This window comes from Melanotaenia boesemani, chromosome 11 (assembly GCF_017639745.1).
Source record: "Melanotaenia boesemani isolate fMelBoe1 chromosome 11, fMelBoe1.pri, whole genome shotgun sequence".
NCBI classification, from domain to species: domain Eukaryota; kingdom Metazoa; phylum Chordata; class Actinopteri; order Atheriniformes; family Melanotaeniidae; genus Melanotaenia; species Melanotaenia boesemani.
In genome coordinates, this window is record NC_055692.1 from 11,327,948 (window position 1) to 11,344,882 (window position 16,935).

General features: G+C 36.9%; 1 protein-coding gene across 1 annotated transcript in view; it reads right to left on the reverse strand.

The window, feature by feature from the left end:
* Positions 1–603: 603 nt before the first annotated feature.
* Positions 604–16,935, reverse strand: part of LOC121649662 (calcium-binding protein 7) — a 28,073-nt gene continuing 11,741 nt past the window's right edge. The window contains exons 2-5 of the mRNA XM_042000664.1: positions 7,468–7,611; positions 7,230–7,342; positions 5,007–5,157; positions 604–2,108 (exon numbers count right to left, since the gene is read on the reverse strand). Of these exons, the coding sequence (XP_041856598.1) occupies positions 1,978–2,108; positions 5,007–5,157; positions 7,230–7,342; positions 7,468–7,611 (539 nt within the window). The 3' untranslated portion in view covers positions 604–1,977. The remainder of the gene's footprint in view (positions 2,109–5,006; positions 5,158–7,229; positions 7,343–7,467; positions 7,612–16,935) is intronic.

Genomic DNA, 16,935 nt, shown 5'->3' on the forward strand with positions numbered 1-16,935 from the left:
CACCCAGCCTGGATCTGGATGATAGGATAGTCTTATTTTGGCACAGGCTGTTGTGAGATATGAGTTTAGAAAGCCGCCAGTGGCATTTTTTTCAGAGGATGTGAACAAATTAGAATTTCTGTTTGCTATTTTAGGACGTTTTGAGAATGTTTGTTTTCAATTTCTGTTTCTTATTTTGGTCCAGACATGTATTTGCCTGGCTTCAATGGACATTTTTATCATAGATTAAAGGAAAAATAAATCTATCCAGAAAAAGTATCAATAAGATAACATTGTGATGTAGTAAAGCATCCATAAGACTGTGGTTCTTTGGTTTCTCCTGAATTAATTCTACTTATTTAATGTTTCATACGATTGCTTTTCACTAATTTTGCTTCTCGGTTTGCCAGTTTTCTAATCACAGATCCTTTGGTAATGTTGGGATATATGCACAGTAGACATTAGGAGTGATAGACATCCCCCAAATGCATGCACTTAAGCCAAACTTCCAATCAAATTTTAAGTTGTGCTTGACAGATATTTATATTTTATTGCAATGTTTTACAGCACATAGCCTCTTTCAGGCTGAAAATTGTGCACTATTTGAACATTAGAGCTAAAAGATCTTCTCTATTGCCAAAATTGTTGTTTAAGTGCTATAAAAGAAATTTTGTCAACAATTAGTAGGTCCACTAATAACGAAGATTTGTCTGTCTGAAAAAGCATAGTGAGATGTTTATTTTTTACATACAGTTATTGCTCTACAGCAACATATTCAGATGGGATAAAAAAAGTACATTCCTTCACTTCTACATCCCCACTACCAAGCAGATCAGTTTAAATGCATATTCCATAAATGGTTGAGTGACACTTTCTTGAAGATATTTACTGTCCTGTGGTAGTGAGAGAAAATCAAGCCTGAGCAAGGCAAAACTTCCATAGCTTAGCTAGCCTAAAGGATTTTTTTTTTTTTTTTTTACGAACTTATTCTAAAGCAGCCCTTCTTTTTCATGCAGTTAGATGCTTTCCTTTTTGTTATCACTGCTCATTCCTTACAACACACATCTTGCTCACAGTTATCATGTTGGTTTTAAAACAGTTGTGTTACACAGTCATAATGATAACTACATTGATAAAAGCTATTACAAATATGTCAAGACAACAGTATAAATCCATGCACTTCATGCATAGATGATGGTAATCCTCTGAGGCCTGCAGAACAGAGAGAGTCGACTGCAGATCCAGTCACTTTCCAGATAGTTACCTGTCCATTCAGACCTCAGCGCCCTCCTTTTGAGATCAGTTAACCTCCTTCACCCTGCTCCATCCTGCTCAGACTGAAGCTCTGCAGACTATGAATGAGTGAAACTGAATACACAGTCACAACCACCTCCCTGAAAACATTCCCTATTATCTGTGTCTTACAAAGTTATTAGTTTTCCCAAGTGGTTTTGAACAATGTTGCACAGTAGAGCATCACACTCTCCAGACCTTGTGCATAATACATTTTCCAAACTCAGTAATACATTTCTTCCAATGTTCTGACAATATCTCACTGACACTCCCTACTGTTTTATAATAAACCACATGGAACAATAGACAAATACAAAACTGGACAGTCACTACACTTCTCTCTATAGCTGCCACCATACTGAATGCAACACTGCTCAATGCACATAGCTAATGAGTACTCAAGGTTGTTTTACGAAGATTGATATGTATAGTCAGCTGTCCAGTATAAACACACAGCTGTCTCTATATGTGCGGTCCTGTTGTCCTTGAAGCTGTCTGTTCATCTCTGTCTCCCAGACAAAATCCTGCACATGTGTCCTTGGTGGCTCCAGTTGCTCTGCAGTCATCAGTTGTTCTGTTTTGCAGCTGTGTAATTGTCTGTTTTTTTTTTTTTTTTTTTTTTTTTTTTTAAGCTCTTTTTCCTTAGTCATTTATCTGTAGGGTAGCCTTTAGGTGGAGGTCAAGGCCACAAAAATACCACGGCTCCTATTTCATTCCACTTCGCAGCACCTGATTGGCTGCAATGAGCATGACGCTGATGATGAAAGCGATGGCAAAGGCGCATATCAGGCTCTTCCGCACACAGGTTTGCTTGACTTGCTGCGTTGGGCTGGAGCCTGAGAAAAAAAAAAGAAAAAACGAAGATGCAGAAAAAAATAGCATTAAAGGTACATGAATGTGGTGTTATTTGTTTATGCTTGAAAGATATCTGATATTAATTTCCAATTGAAAGAACTAATCACAAAACCTTACAATCACATGAATACAATAATTAGGAATAAATTTGGCCAAGAAAATTTGTTTTCACACCTGTATGCTGCGTAACTCCATCTAGATTGAAATGTTGATTGGAGGTTTGGAACAGCAAACAAATGGATTAGCACATGTTTGGCATTTTAAAAGATTCTCAAAGAAAAGGTGTAAATAAGCCTGTGGAACAATAACATTAGAGATCCTGCTAGAAACCTCATGGGAACTATAGTTGTTGGAGAAAAAGAAGAAAATACATTTATTTTGTTTTTCCCAGAAAGAAGCCATTAAATTTCTTCTGTTTAAAATGATCTTACTTTTAAAATGATCTCATGTTTGAATTATCTTTTTATCCCCTGAAGGTTTTCTGGAAGTAAAATACCATAGAAATGTTTTTTTTTTTCCCCCACAAAAGAAGAGGTCTTCTCTTTGTAAAATGAAGAATTAGTATTGTAGGTATCCTTCTGTAAATTGGGTGTGAAAGGAAATTTCCTCCTTTGAGACACAGATTTGCTGTACTCTGAATTATACTATACTTGTAATGAAGTGGTGTCAAATATATATATATATATATATATATATATATATATATATATATATATATATATATATATTGCTGCAGCAATTTTCCTTGTACCTAACTCTATTTCTGTTCCAGTTAGGGATTTCCTGTGTTTCAAATGAGCCCTGGAGAACAGGATTTTCCATGCGGTCTATGTAGGCAGACAGAAATGCAGCATTCGTAGTAATTTCTTATAAGCAAGGACTCAGAACATGAAGAGAGAACAATGCTTTAGTTTCTCATATTAATAGGTGCCCAATTCCACAGCTAATACAAAGCTGGTAACTGACCTAAGCTGTGGGACTTGGGTACAAAGTCATTACACTTGGAGAAGCTCTGCATATATTTTGACTCATATTTTCATTTGATTAAAAAGATTATTCAGTGATGTACAATTAAAGAATGATGCTTTGAGAGCTTTTTTAAGTCATTTGCAACATATGTCATCTTGTTGTTTCATTCGAGCAATTTAAGACATCAAAAGAAAGCGGTATAGCAATCCATGCACAAAAATGAAGAGATCTAGCTACTAGCAATCCACATATAACATTTCCAGACAAACTCAAGGCTTAATTTTCCCCAAAGCATAGCTGTATGATTATATACTATATGATTCTGATTCTTTTTTTTTTTTTTTTTTTCCTAAGAGATTTTGATTTCATTCAATTTTATTTACTAAAAGCACCTTTTTTAAACTGTGATACTGTTGTTTGTACCGATCACATCTGGAAACCATGGGTGTTATTTATAGATATAGAGTGATGTGGAAAAGTCTGCAATCACCACTCATGACTTCCTGAATCTTGACTTTCTTGTAATTGAACAATAGTTCTCCAGGCTTTGTGATATTCTTTCAGCTTTTCTTGACACTGGTTGTTTTTTCACTTATTTTTAGTCCAGCGTAAACTACCATTTTCAGAGTGAATATTTTTTTTGTTTTTTGTGTTTTTGTTTGTTTTTGTTTTTTTACACAATTTGACAGACATAAAATAATATGTTTTGCCCCAGGGTCATTACCAAAGAACCATTAGTAAAAAATTCTCATATCTCAGCATAGTATGCAGCGAATCCTTAAAGTGTTAAGCAATGAAGTAGTATCTCTAATGTGTAGATACAGCAGATGAACAGTATCAAAAACAAGTCTCCCAGCTGAAGCACTCATATTTATAATTTGGTCATACTTTATAATATAATTCTGAATGCCCTGCTGTAAAGTATCGTCTCTGAAAATGGCATGAGGTGAATACAACTCATTCATGTTTCTGCATCATAAAAAACATCATCTTCGAGACTTTGAAATTAGGGGCTAGAGCAGCAAAGTGCATCTTTTCTAGTAGCACTATACTGCAACACTATACTGCAACACTTTTCTCACTACCTGGTTGGGTTTAGCCAACACATTGACATTTCTTTGGGAAAATTAGAGAAGAATAATAGTTTAAATAAAAAAAGAAAAATTTTATTTTTACAACACAACTATCGCAAAAATGGAAGTCATTTCAGAAGTTCCCATGGTTGCATGTAGTCACCACAATCTTTTTTTTATTTCCTGGTTGGCTATAGGATCAGAAAAAGTTAATGACGAAATTACAATCTTTTTACAACATAACCATCATAATTACAGAAGCCTTTTTTTTACCATTAACACTAGAAATGGTCTCTATGAAAGGGTGGCTGTCAAGAAGACTTTCCTAAGGAAGGGAATTGGGGACAAAAAGCTGAGGTATACCAAATGACAAGAGCTGGACTCAAAATCAACAGCAACAGGTCTTATCAGAGTACAGACCTCAACATTATTTAAGCAGTTCAAGATCCTTTTGAACAGCTGTGAAATGTCTTTGAATAAGCCCACGGACCTATTTCCTGAAGACTACCTAAAGAAATCACAAGGCAGTTTATCTCAGAGCATTCAGGCTTTGTTGAAGAATAAATGTGATCAGACTAAAGATTTGCTTTCAAACTCATTTTGTTTACCTTTTACCCTGTTATCATGTACATTTGCACATGTTTCTGTAAACAACTGCACATTCTGTTAGTCAATACCAATAACTGAGGGACAGCACAAGACTTTTGCACGATACTGTAAATCTTAAATTAAGTTAGTCATATGTTCATTTTGAAGGTTCTGACCACTTCAAACAGAAAATTTATTCCAGACATTAATAACACATAAAAGAAGAAAAGTTAAATGGAATATCCTTACTGTCTATATCCACCTGGCAGTCCTCTGGGTTCTCTATATGATTCTCCTCTGTCATAATGATGTTCTCGATGTCTTTCATGGAAAGATGATCACAGAAGGTGTCATACAGAAGCCTCTTCAGCTCCTCCACTGTCAACTTCTGCATGTCACACTGGAGATACACACATGATGGAACATTAACATAGACATGAGCTGGCAAGTTTGCTAAACAAATGCACGCACAAAATGTACACTTGTTGTGTTTCTGTTGTGTTTCTTTATTTTCACTGGTGTAGGAAAACCTTTTACATATTTTATTTAAATCTGTCTCCAGGCCATATTTTGAGAGAAAATCCTTCATGTTTCTTAATGTCTTAGCCATCTACACTCATGGCTCTTTAGTAAAGGATGTGAGGTAGCTGTAATTCAGGAGTGATAAAGTCAACTTTCCTTAGTTCACATTTTAAAGAATTATTAACAAAATAGAGATCTCCATGTTAACTTCTTAATGTGTTCCACTTCTAAATCACTTGGCATAGAAGCGTAGAAGTAATCACTATAATTTTTCCACAGAACAGCTGGGAGATCCATGCTCGCCATTGCCAACATCGCTGCTATATGTCCTGCCTTATAACACATTTTAACTGTTATGACTGGCTCTGCTTTTTCACGGCTCTGTTGTTTATTGCTAACATGATTGGCTGCCGCTGCTGTTGCTCACTCTGTTGAAAGAGATGCGCTAGCTAGTGCCAGACAGTAGCGCTAATGATAGTTGTGTCTTTAGTCAGAAATTTAGAAGCAGATAAATACCAAACTGGTTTGTCTGTACAATACTGATCCCACAAATAAGCCAACAGGTGTCTTAACTCATAAAATTACTAATAATACAATTCTTAGTATTAATATTTAGTATTCTCCAGCACATCATCTTTCTGTACTGTGCACAGGTATAATTATAATTAAAGTTATAATGTTTTATCTTGTTATTAGATTTTTATGCTAAATATCTTATTTTCCTATCTTTCATCTTATTCTTTGTCTTGCATTTCCTACTATTTATTTTCCACTGTGTGTCTGCTGCTGTTATACTGTGAATTTCCCCACTGTGGGACTGTAGTTTCGTTAAGCTTTACCTGGTAAATGGAACTTTGTAAGGGGTTGCTGTTTGTTCCAGGGGAATGTTTTGTCGCTGACTCTAGTGTGGACATAAAATTGTGTCTGCTGGAACATTCAACAATCTGTAATTGTCCTGCAGACTGTAAAGTGTTGCCATCTTCAATAATGGCAGATAACTGGGCCACTTTTATGTCATAATAAAGACTGGTCAGATATGCCTTGACCTAAACCCATGGCCTTCCAAGAGAGATAAATGTAATGACTATTAGATAATTGTAATTTAGTGGAGTAAAATAACATTTAACTCTAACAGCATGAAGAAAAAAAAACTTGACATAATCTAAGATTCAAATTGAATTACATTTTATTTATCCTTGGGGAAACTGTAAGAAATTATATAAATGAAAAGAAAATCACATAAATAATCTGTTATTGACTAAGACCAAAACTGCAAACAAAATCCCTTTCAAAATATCAATCCAGGATGTGTGACGGTTTGGCCAGCTCATATGTGTTACTCATTTTCAGTTCAGTCTGAGCCGAGCACACCGGTGTGACCGGAGGCTCTGTGTAATCGATCCAGCAGCACATGACTGATACTACTACTACGTCTCTTATATAATGTTTTGTGAGTGAAGCTATGCAATCTGTGCAACTCTGCCTCGGGCATCTTGACTCCTAGCAGGGTTTTCTTTTTTTTTTTTTTTTTTTTTGCTTCATACATTGGAGGCAGCAAAAAATTCCCACAAATCCCATCTTTCATACCCAGTGTGGAGCCTTCCTGTCTGACATGCACTACTGTGATTGTATCATGCAACAAAGACAGCTTTGACAAACTCTCCCTTCCATTAATTTTTCACCCCACTGTCAAAGTGAAAGGTTGATTATCTAATGATAGTGTCTGTAAATGAATTTATATCAAGTGTACATGAAAGTTAATTATTAAAGTCTTAAGTTACAGGACTGTTATGATAATATCTAGCTCTTCCTTTAACTACCCATTGTCCATTGAAACTAGTTTTTATGGGAAGTTTTAACAATTCTTTGCTAAGAGTTAGACTTTACCTGTGGCTCGCCTGTCTACAGTTTGTCTAATAAGCAGGAAATGATGTCTGAAATAATGAGCACCTTCCAAAATACTGAGTCAAAGTCAGTGCCGTTGAACTTGTCTGGTAATCCGGCTGCTGTCAGCTTTGGACCCAGGAGAGTAACAAACTCCTCAAAGTCCACCTGGCCATCACCTGTAAAAAAAGAACAGCTGGTGTTCATTGTTGCTGGGTTTACTGCTTTCTGCAGTCCACTTTAGTGGATAAATAGAAAGAAAAGGTTCTGATTTTTTTTTTTTTTCAATAAATCCAAGCCTTACCATCCATGTCCAGTCTCTGAATGATGACTTCCAGTTCCACCTCATTTGGCATGTAGCCCAGGGAGCGCATGGCCATGCCCAGCTCCTGCTTTGAGATGAACCCATTCCCATCACGATCGAACACTTTAAAGGCTTCCCGGATTTCTGCAGAAAAACACACACACACATACAAGCGCAAGCTAAGGTATTACTATGAATCAGGATATGAAAGAGGAAAATGTTCTCTGCACCAAATGTTTGTTATGCCAGATCAATGCTTGAGTCATAAGTACATGGAGGCTGGCAGCTCCAGAGAGCAAATTCTACCAGTTAACTAAGAGAAATCACTTGATATTCTTTATTGTTCACTAATATTACTTAGTATACTGTATAGAGGTCTGGGGCAACAATTATAAAAATACACTTTATTCGTTATTAATATTACAAAAAGGGGCTATCCGTGTTATACATAAAGTCAGTTATCGGGATCATACAAACCCTCTGTTTTTACAATCCAAATTACTAAAACTCCAGGACCTTGTTAATTATCACACAGCACAGATTATGTTTAAAGCTAACAGGAACTTGTTACCATGCCATATACAGAACCTTTTCAGCCAGAGAGATGGAGGGTATAATTTACGAGGGAACACAGTTTTTAAAATGCCCTTGGTGAGAAGCACCAGGAAAAGTTTTTGTGTGTCTGTCTGTGAGGTCAAACTGTGGAACAGAAGGGGGAAGAACACAGGTGGTCTCCAAATATACAAATATTTACAGTAAATCAGTATATAAAGAGATGATATTTGATGGGTACAGAAATAGTCTGGGATCAGCTGTGCCCTGTCCATTCAGGCCTAGGGTATGTAAAGAACGAGATAGAGAAAGCTAATGTAAAGAGATGGACGGAAAAAGATATAGCTAAATAGAGACAGGGTTCCTTTTTGGTTACCATGGCTTGCCCTTTTATTAATGTCCCTGCAGAGGGCGCATGCTTAATTCAAAGCTCATTCAGGCCACCAGCCCCACGGGTTTTCAGGGGAAGGACCATCAAGGGCCAGTACACACAGAGACAATTCAGTTGCTTTATGTAAACAGATTTAGAACAGAGGAGGAGACCATAAATAAATGAGGACCGTGAAATCAACAATTGACAGCAGTGACGTGCGGTCAGGAGAGGCATCATGTTAAAAAAGAAAAAAAAAAGAAAAAAGTACATAAAATAAATATTAATATTTTTCACTGATCTCTGTTAAAAATGCATTTTCAGTATGACGCTACACAGAAATTGCTGAATTTGTGGATTTCCCGATCAATTCCAGGGCAGAAATCCTGAGTGAGGTAGTGGCGAGCTGTGCCTCCACTGACTGGTGATCCAATACAAACTGCGTTACATGACGCTTGCCCGTTTCTGTTCCTCAGCATATGGCCAATATGAACGTTACAGAAATATTTGTTATACACCATGACTCTCCACAGTCTGTGTAATGTCTTTAATGAATGTGTGAGAGAATTATTCCTGCTTATCGTACAATAAAGTGCAGAGAAAAGTCAGCAGGTGAGACAGTCAGTACTCTGCCTCATCTCAAGGGGGCATAGTCGCATGCTGTTGGATGAATAGTGAAATAAGAAGCTCTTTTCAGTTCTTACAATAGTAAATCTGACTCCAGAGCAGTCAGTGCCTCACCAACCATGAACCCCACCACATGTCACTGATCTCCACCAGTATTCTTAGTTCAGCTGCTGAGAAAATGACAGCTCTCTGCTTGCTCTCTTTTTCTGCCAGCTCCTCTTTTCCACCATCCACTCGTCAGGGCTTCCTACGTCCCTTAGGACCTCCCACATAGCCAGGCTATGTAAGCCTCTCTTGAATTAGCCTCAATTAGATTCAGCTGAAATGTGTTAGTGGAACGGCTTGAGCCTTAATTCAGAGATGGTGTTAGTTCAAGCAAGGCTTTCCCGATACAGCCTGGCTTTCTTTAGCTACGTTCGTGGAATACCCCCCAGGTTTCCTGAAGAACCTGGAGCCTGAACAGAAACCCATGACCTACATACTAATTGAAAATATAGTAACCTAAGTAACACAAATTCTTAACTTTACTTCAACCTAGAACAAGAACATAAAACATGATCCTAACAATAACATAACAAAACCTGACTATAACACAAGAACCTCAACATGACATCATAAACCAAGAACCCTAAAGCCATAATATAAACAAAAGCCTAATACACCCCATGATCCCAAAACAAGGTCTTAACTAATTTAAACATAAGACCCATGATCATGTCAGGACCCACACATATCCCATAATCATGACAAAATATAAAATTTCTCACTAATACACAAACCAATTAGTTTCTTAAGTATTGCTGAAACAGAAGCTCGTAGTGATACTAAATAAAGAACCGCTGGGAGTCTTAAGAGCCAGCTGTTCTAAAGGAGCCAAATCTTTGCAATGAGCCACTGTGATGAATGAAACAAACATCTACATTTCCCATGAACACTATTCCATGAGGTATCATACATTTATTGGCTACATGCTTAATTTGGATGCATGGTGTTGTTTATCTATGGCGGACAGAACGTCACGACTGCCGAAGTGCAGCCGAATGAGGAACAAAATTTAAACTAAGGAAATGATGCATAGATTGAAAAACAAAAACGTGGCACTGGTGTAAATAACTAGGCTTGTTAGTTAGTGGTTAGTAACTTACTTTGTTCCTTTTTTGAAAAGAGAACATAAATATATTAAATAAATAAATAAATGCAGATGTTGTTGTTTAGTATTTTAATTTAAAAAATGTCAAGATAAACTATTTAAAGAAATATGTGATTAAACCCATTTATTTACAATTATAATATTATTTACCCCAACCAAAACAATTTGACTTGTGGAAATTCTGATTATCCAGTAACTTTAGGAATCAGAAAAGTCCATTTAGAGCCCTGTTACCACTGCAACCTCCTTTTCTTGTTATTACTACTACAACTTCTTCTTCTACTACTTCTTCTTCCTTCCTTTTAATTGACTTTGGACAAGAGAATAAACTTAATTAGTTTCCTTTTGTTCACCATTATTTGGTGGATAAGAGGCCTAAAAATCATTAAAAATGATAGGACCTGGTTCCAAACTGACATCAAAAACAAGCAGCAATACAAAAACAATAGCACACTATCGAGACAGTGCTCATCTTCCAGCTTGGATGTAGTTTACTTAAGAGAACTTAATGTTGCAGAGCATGGGGGAACACAGTACTTCCCTCCCATTGTAACCATCATTAACGCATACTCCTCATTTACTTTGCTGAACTATCCATACACAATGCAGAATGGGTCCAATAGTGTTGATGGTGTGTTACACTCTCAAAAGATGAAAGGAAGATGTTCACCAATACTGCCACCAAACCCCACAGCCAAAAGATGGCTTCGTGTTTAAGAGCAATAATAGATTTTAAATCCATGTTTTGCTGTTGGCAGTGCTAATGTAGCTAATATTAAAGCCCTATTTTGTAAAGTTATTTACTTCTGGGTTTAGATTAAATGCTAGTCATGTGTACTTGATGGATACACATGAAGCTGATATAAGTCGTTTTCCAAGATTCACTCCCATCATAATGATCGTTTTCTTTGATTTCCCTGACTTTGTGGCACTGTGATACTTAACCACTGAAGATACTCTAGAGCATTGCTTAGAAGTGATAAACTGGAGTAAGTGATCATGAATGTTTCATCAGCTCCTTTTAAGATAAACAGAGGAAGAACCGGAGGCCACAAATCTGTCAAGAAAACGTCACCTACAGCATCATCTGAAAACTCAAAGCATAGCTATTTATATTTCAGTGAAATGATGTTGCACTTTTGGAAAGGCTTTGAACTCTGTAAAGTCCAGTTTAAAGGTGTAGTTTCAAAGTGGAAAAAGATGCCGTTAGATTTACAGAAAACAAAGGAAATCTGTTTAATCCTTTTACCACACTATTTCCCTCTTTCTTCTGTTGTTTATTTCCCAAGAGGGACAGAATCTCTTCATTTATATGCAAGAACAGTCGCTACCAAGTCACCTGTAATATTAAACTTGTCACATCCTTGAGTCATATATCTGATTAGTGCTCTAATAAAGAGGATGCACAGCATAAGCCTTCAGTAAACTGTGAAGTTTCCTGTATGAGTCATATTCAGTATTTTCATTAAAATCCAGTGAAATTAGGTTTTTCTGATCATTATAGATAAATGACAATAATAATCTAAGTTTTTAATAAGAAAAACTTAGAATTCTGAATGAATAATGAAAACAAAACATGAGAAAATGCTGTTATGTAAGCAAAGCGCTTATTTAAATGGCCTTTTTTCCCCCAGTTCGAAGGCAATTAGCAGCCATTAAGCTATAGAAAGGTGTTCTTGACTAACTTTATTAATGTACTGCAAAGCTGAAAGTCGTGTAAATGGGAACGGCTGCTCTGGTGATTTACCGGTATGTCAAAACTGCAACAAATGGCTAAGCCTCTAGCCAAAGACCACAATGTGTCAGTTTGACAAATATTTCAACTGGAAAACAAAATCTAAAATATCAATGATGGCAGGAAATAGTGTCTGTGTTCTGTGTATGATGTTGGAGCAGAACTCCAGGAAATAGTTTCTCATAATCAAGCACATGTCAGTGGAATAGAAGCCATGCCACAGGGACAGAGATACCTGGCAATCATGTATTACAATGGATTACATCTGGACATGCAATTTATAAAGCCCAGCAAAGTGACAGTCACAGCAGCTATTTTTCTAGTTGTTTTCTGTTACAAGATGTCTTCCTGTCGGTGCAGTTTGAATCATGGAGAGCCCCCAGCTGTTTTTATTTTCCTTCCCTAGGCGGGATCTTATTGTTTATAGAATAACAATACCTCAGTATCCACCTGAGGTCTTCACTCCATCTGTTTACTTTAAAAAAGATGGGCTTTCATATGCTTCCTGTAAAATCATGTTGCTGCCACGCAGGAGGCAGCTACGATCCCAAATAGGGAGCCAAATAAGATTAATGTTTTACAGTAAAATTCTCTTCTTTTAATCACAGACTGAGGTGGGGAAAACATCTCAAATGTCTCATGTTGTTTATCAAATTTAATGTAAAGAAAAAAAAAGTATTCTGTTATGGAATACTAATATTATCTGCGTGTCAAGGATTTTACACTCTTACAAACTTTTACAGAGCTCTAATGCTGTGCTGCATGTGGCAAATGGCTCAAAAAGTCCAGAGACATACAACCAAGCCAAATAAATGATGTGGTCATTCTATATGAATCCAAACCATTCAATCTACTCTTGAAAACAGAAAAAACATAAGAATGAAATTACATATCTCTAAAGAAAACCAGATCAAACATAATTCATAATTTACCAAAGAAATTAATATTTCGTTTTTACCACAGGCCATCCAGAAAGATGAATTTTAAAATATCCCAAAGGAGCTACAACCCTGTTATCCAATTTCCTCTTAATTCTGCAAGCCCAAAATGAAATAAAATTGCATGCACATTCCCCGGTAGTGACTGTACTATAAATGAAAATGTCTGTGTGGAAAAATCTTCTTTGAATTGCTGCAATATCAGTTTTTGCTTGCACAGATGACCTAAATTATATCGTCTAATAGGGGAGACAAACGCTTCCTGCAGTTACTGTGATTCATGTTAAGTAGTTTGTATTAAACAGCAGTCCAAAACCCAAATTGTGTTTAATTCAGAAGTATAAAACATCAAATATAAGCAAATCCTCATAATAACTATTTTTGTCTTCATTGATGATTTAAATTGCCAATTAAATCTTATAACTGGAGGTTCATTTCCCACTTGATCAATCACTCATGTCCAACTCCTGGTTGCTGTAAAGCAGACTACTTATGAGTGATGTGTGGCTGCAGAACAAACCTTTGCTGTTTGTTGGATGTTTCTGTGCTGAATGGTAGTATCTGACAGGTATGCTGTGGAACCAGAGCAACTGGGAACTGAGGTGGTCAAAAGAGGCAAAATGGCAACAGTTCATAAAGACTACAGAGTCACGTTATTTTCTGCTGTCTAGTCCTCCACAAGCAAACCCTCCCACACTGCATTTAGTTATCCTTTGCATAATGATTATAAAAAAATTTTATTAGAGCTGAAGCTCTCAAAGTGGCACATCTTTACTTGTCAAATTGTAGAAGATTTGTATGCTTGATTTTCTAAGAATTTCATGGTATGTATGGGAACTGATTTAATTCCTGTAAGCATAAGTTTAACAGATTTCCAGCTTTACACTCTCTCTAAATTCCAACCAGTCTTGTTCTGAACTTTAGTTAAATTCTATTGCATTAGCTCATTCATATGCATTATTTTTTAACAGAATAAAAAGCAGATGTTGTTGAATCTTCCATGACTTCTCTGGGATCACGGCCTAACCGGTGAGATGTGAATATTTTGGTTGAAAGTGCGTGGTATTTGCTTTAATGTAGAGAAATTCTTTTGGCCTTCAGAGAAGCAACCCCATGCAGTCCCCTGAGAGGTAATCTGACAGACTGAGATCTGAGAGCCAAGCATCTGATGCTGAACTTGCAATAGAGAAAAGTGTGGTGTACCCACTGTACTCTGATGTATAATGAAGAGTGGTGAGTCCTTGCTGCAGCACAAAGACTAACTGTCTGTTGACTAATGTAATCTTTGAGTTCACAACAAAGGTGAAACATGAGATAAGGAGAAATGCAGGAGCAGGATTTAACTTTAAATACATGGCTGCATACGTAATTAAAAGAAATAATCAGGGATAGAATAGGTGCAATAATCCTTGCAGAACAGCAACACAATACTTGGGATATACTTTCTGAGGCATGCCTTGAGCCGAGTTTTATCACTTTTTGGGATACATTTTACCAAAGAAAACTTTTTGCCAATTACATCTGGTTCACTTTGAGCAGAACAGCCTAATCTTGAGGCTTTTGTAGTTGTGAAATGTCCGTGAACGTAATCCAGGGCTTCTTTTACGGAGTCAGGGATCCTCGTTGATTCAGTCAGACCTGCATCTGCTTAAGGCTGCTTTGGATCGGTAATTGCAGCACACCCACTCTTTATGTAAGACCTTATCAGGATGAGAAAAACACTGCTTTGCTGTTTGTGTGAACCTGGGGAGGCTATTTTTAAACACCCTTAGCAACCTTAATCCATCTTTAGCTGGATACAGGCCGACTTGGACACCCAGAAGATTTGATATTACCATAATAGGTCTCTAACAAGTCTCTGGAGATTTTTAAAAGAGTATCTGACACAAACTAAGTTAACTGTGTGTTCAGGGAAAATCCCATTTGTGTATTTGGACTGAAACTCTTCCCCACATGATGAAATTTAAAGCACATTAACTCACCAATGATATGAAAATGAGGAGAGACTGGAATAATAATATAAGAAAAAGAAAAAAAAAGTGGGAACATTGAGGTGTTTTATTCACTGAGAAAAAAATCCTTCAGCAAACTTTATAAGCCCCACTTGACCTTGAATGATGGAGGACAGTAAAAAGCTGTTAAATCTAAGACCATTGCTGTTACATTTTTCTTTTCCAGAGGGGAAGAAGAATCACTGATCTATCTTCATCTTTTTCCCTCCCTCGCTCTTATGTTTTCAGGACAAGTTTTCATCATCACAGCCAAAAGCCAAGCTGAGCCAGAGTCAATACCCACAAAGCAAAAGCCCGTGAGAAGCACCTCTAACAAAGGTCAGATGTGAGCTATCAAAAGCCCATTTTATACATTATAGCTTATCCAACACTCCTTCATCTGTTCTACTTAGTTAATGTTAGCCTTTCACTTATGGATGCAGTTATTCTGTTATTGTCTGATGCAGACTTTGCTGTATTGTTCATCAAAGGGAGGAAATATGATCCGCAAGACAAAAAAGACTTCACCTTCCAAAACTCATTGCAGTTCATTTCACAGGTAATAAAGTCTGCTGGATACACTCCTTCATGGCAATCAATCAAAATGGAAATAAATGACTTTAGTTCAACCTACCCGACAGCCATAATCACAGCATTTCATGATATTCCACGCTAATCTGCACCTCATGTTTTCCATCAAAACCCATTTCAGCAAGGTTGGATGTCACATCAGATTACAGTGACTGATTAACAGAATTTATATGAAGCTGTGGTTACTGACGTGATCAAAGTGTTAACTGTTTAAAGCTACACAAAGTGTCAGGAAAAGAAAAAATGCCATTCTGGAGACTTTTACTGATTCAGTTCTTGCTCATAATGTGCACCCATTTCACAGTAACCCAAACATCTGCTTTACATTTACTCTGATTCTGTGATGAAAGTGTCCTGCCCCGTTGCCTAAGACATAAGAGTCAAGTGTAAATCCAAACTCTTTGTTTAGAAACCATGACGTAGTAATAATTTGTGGATTTTACAGTGTTGTCCAATGGATGTGAGCTGTGCAAACTAAAATTGCCTTTTTTTTAGAGCGATTAACATGATTTGAAAATTTACTTTCAAGTCCAATACTAAACTTATAAATTGAGTTTACCATTAAAAATGTCTGTAGATATGCCAGAATGATTTAGTTGTCAGAATTACTATTTTATTTTTTAAGATGAATACCTAAAACTTGTTCTAAATGACCATGAAAGTCTTACAGACACTGTTAATGGCTCGCCTTACAAGAAAATTAACACTTTTGAGAAATAGATTGACTGATTATTGTGATGAGCTTGAGGTTGAATATGATTTCATCTACCTGTTTCAGCAAGCCAACATCTGGACAAATCAAGCAGCATGGTGATGATCATGTGAGCATCATGCATTTTGATGGTAAAAACACTCTCTTGTCTCTGCACTTGCACATTTATTGCATAATTTCCATTGTACTTACATTGTACTTTTGTACATTTGACGATGGTCAAAAACCTGTTTGCTCCTTCCATGCACCAACACCTGTCACCTGAAAGAGGATTCCTCCCTATACGTTCATATCAATTAGCTCTTGGGTGACACCTATTGGACCAACTTAGAATTTCTGACACAGTGTTTTAGTCAGAGGCCACCAGTTTTTTAAAGGTCCCATATTATACACTTTATTCCCAATCTGAGACCATTCATTAATATCTAAATGAAATATTTCCGCCATGGTATGGACAAATCGACCCTCAGTTTGAGTGCAGCGGCTTCTCTTCACCTCCCTCTTTTTAGCAGCTTCAGAAATGTGCCGTTTATGGTGGGCGGAACCCTGGTGGAGCAGCTCAGCTGTTGGCTCCGCCCATCGCATCGCCCGTCATGAGGTGATTGACAGGTTAGGCCTTAGCGGTTACTAGACGCTGATTACAGCGTAGTGAAGGATAAACAAACGCCGGAACACCGGAACCCATTCCTGAAGAAGTTCGAGCAAGAAGACTAACAGGACGTTAGTGAAAGGTTAGTGTGACTTTTACTCGTCCAGCCAGTAAAATTTCAGCCATTCCATTAGTCCCTGTCTTGAATTTTTT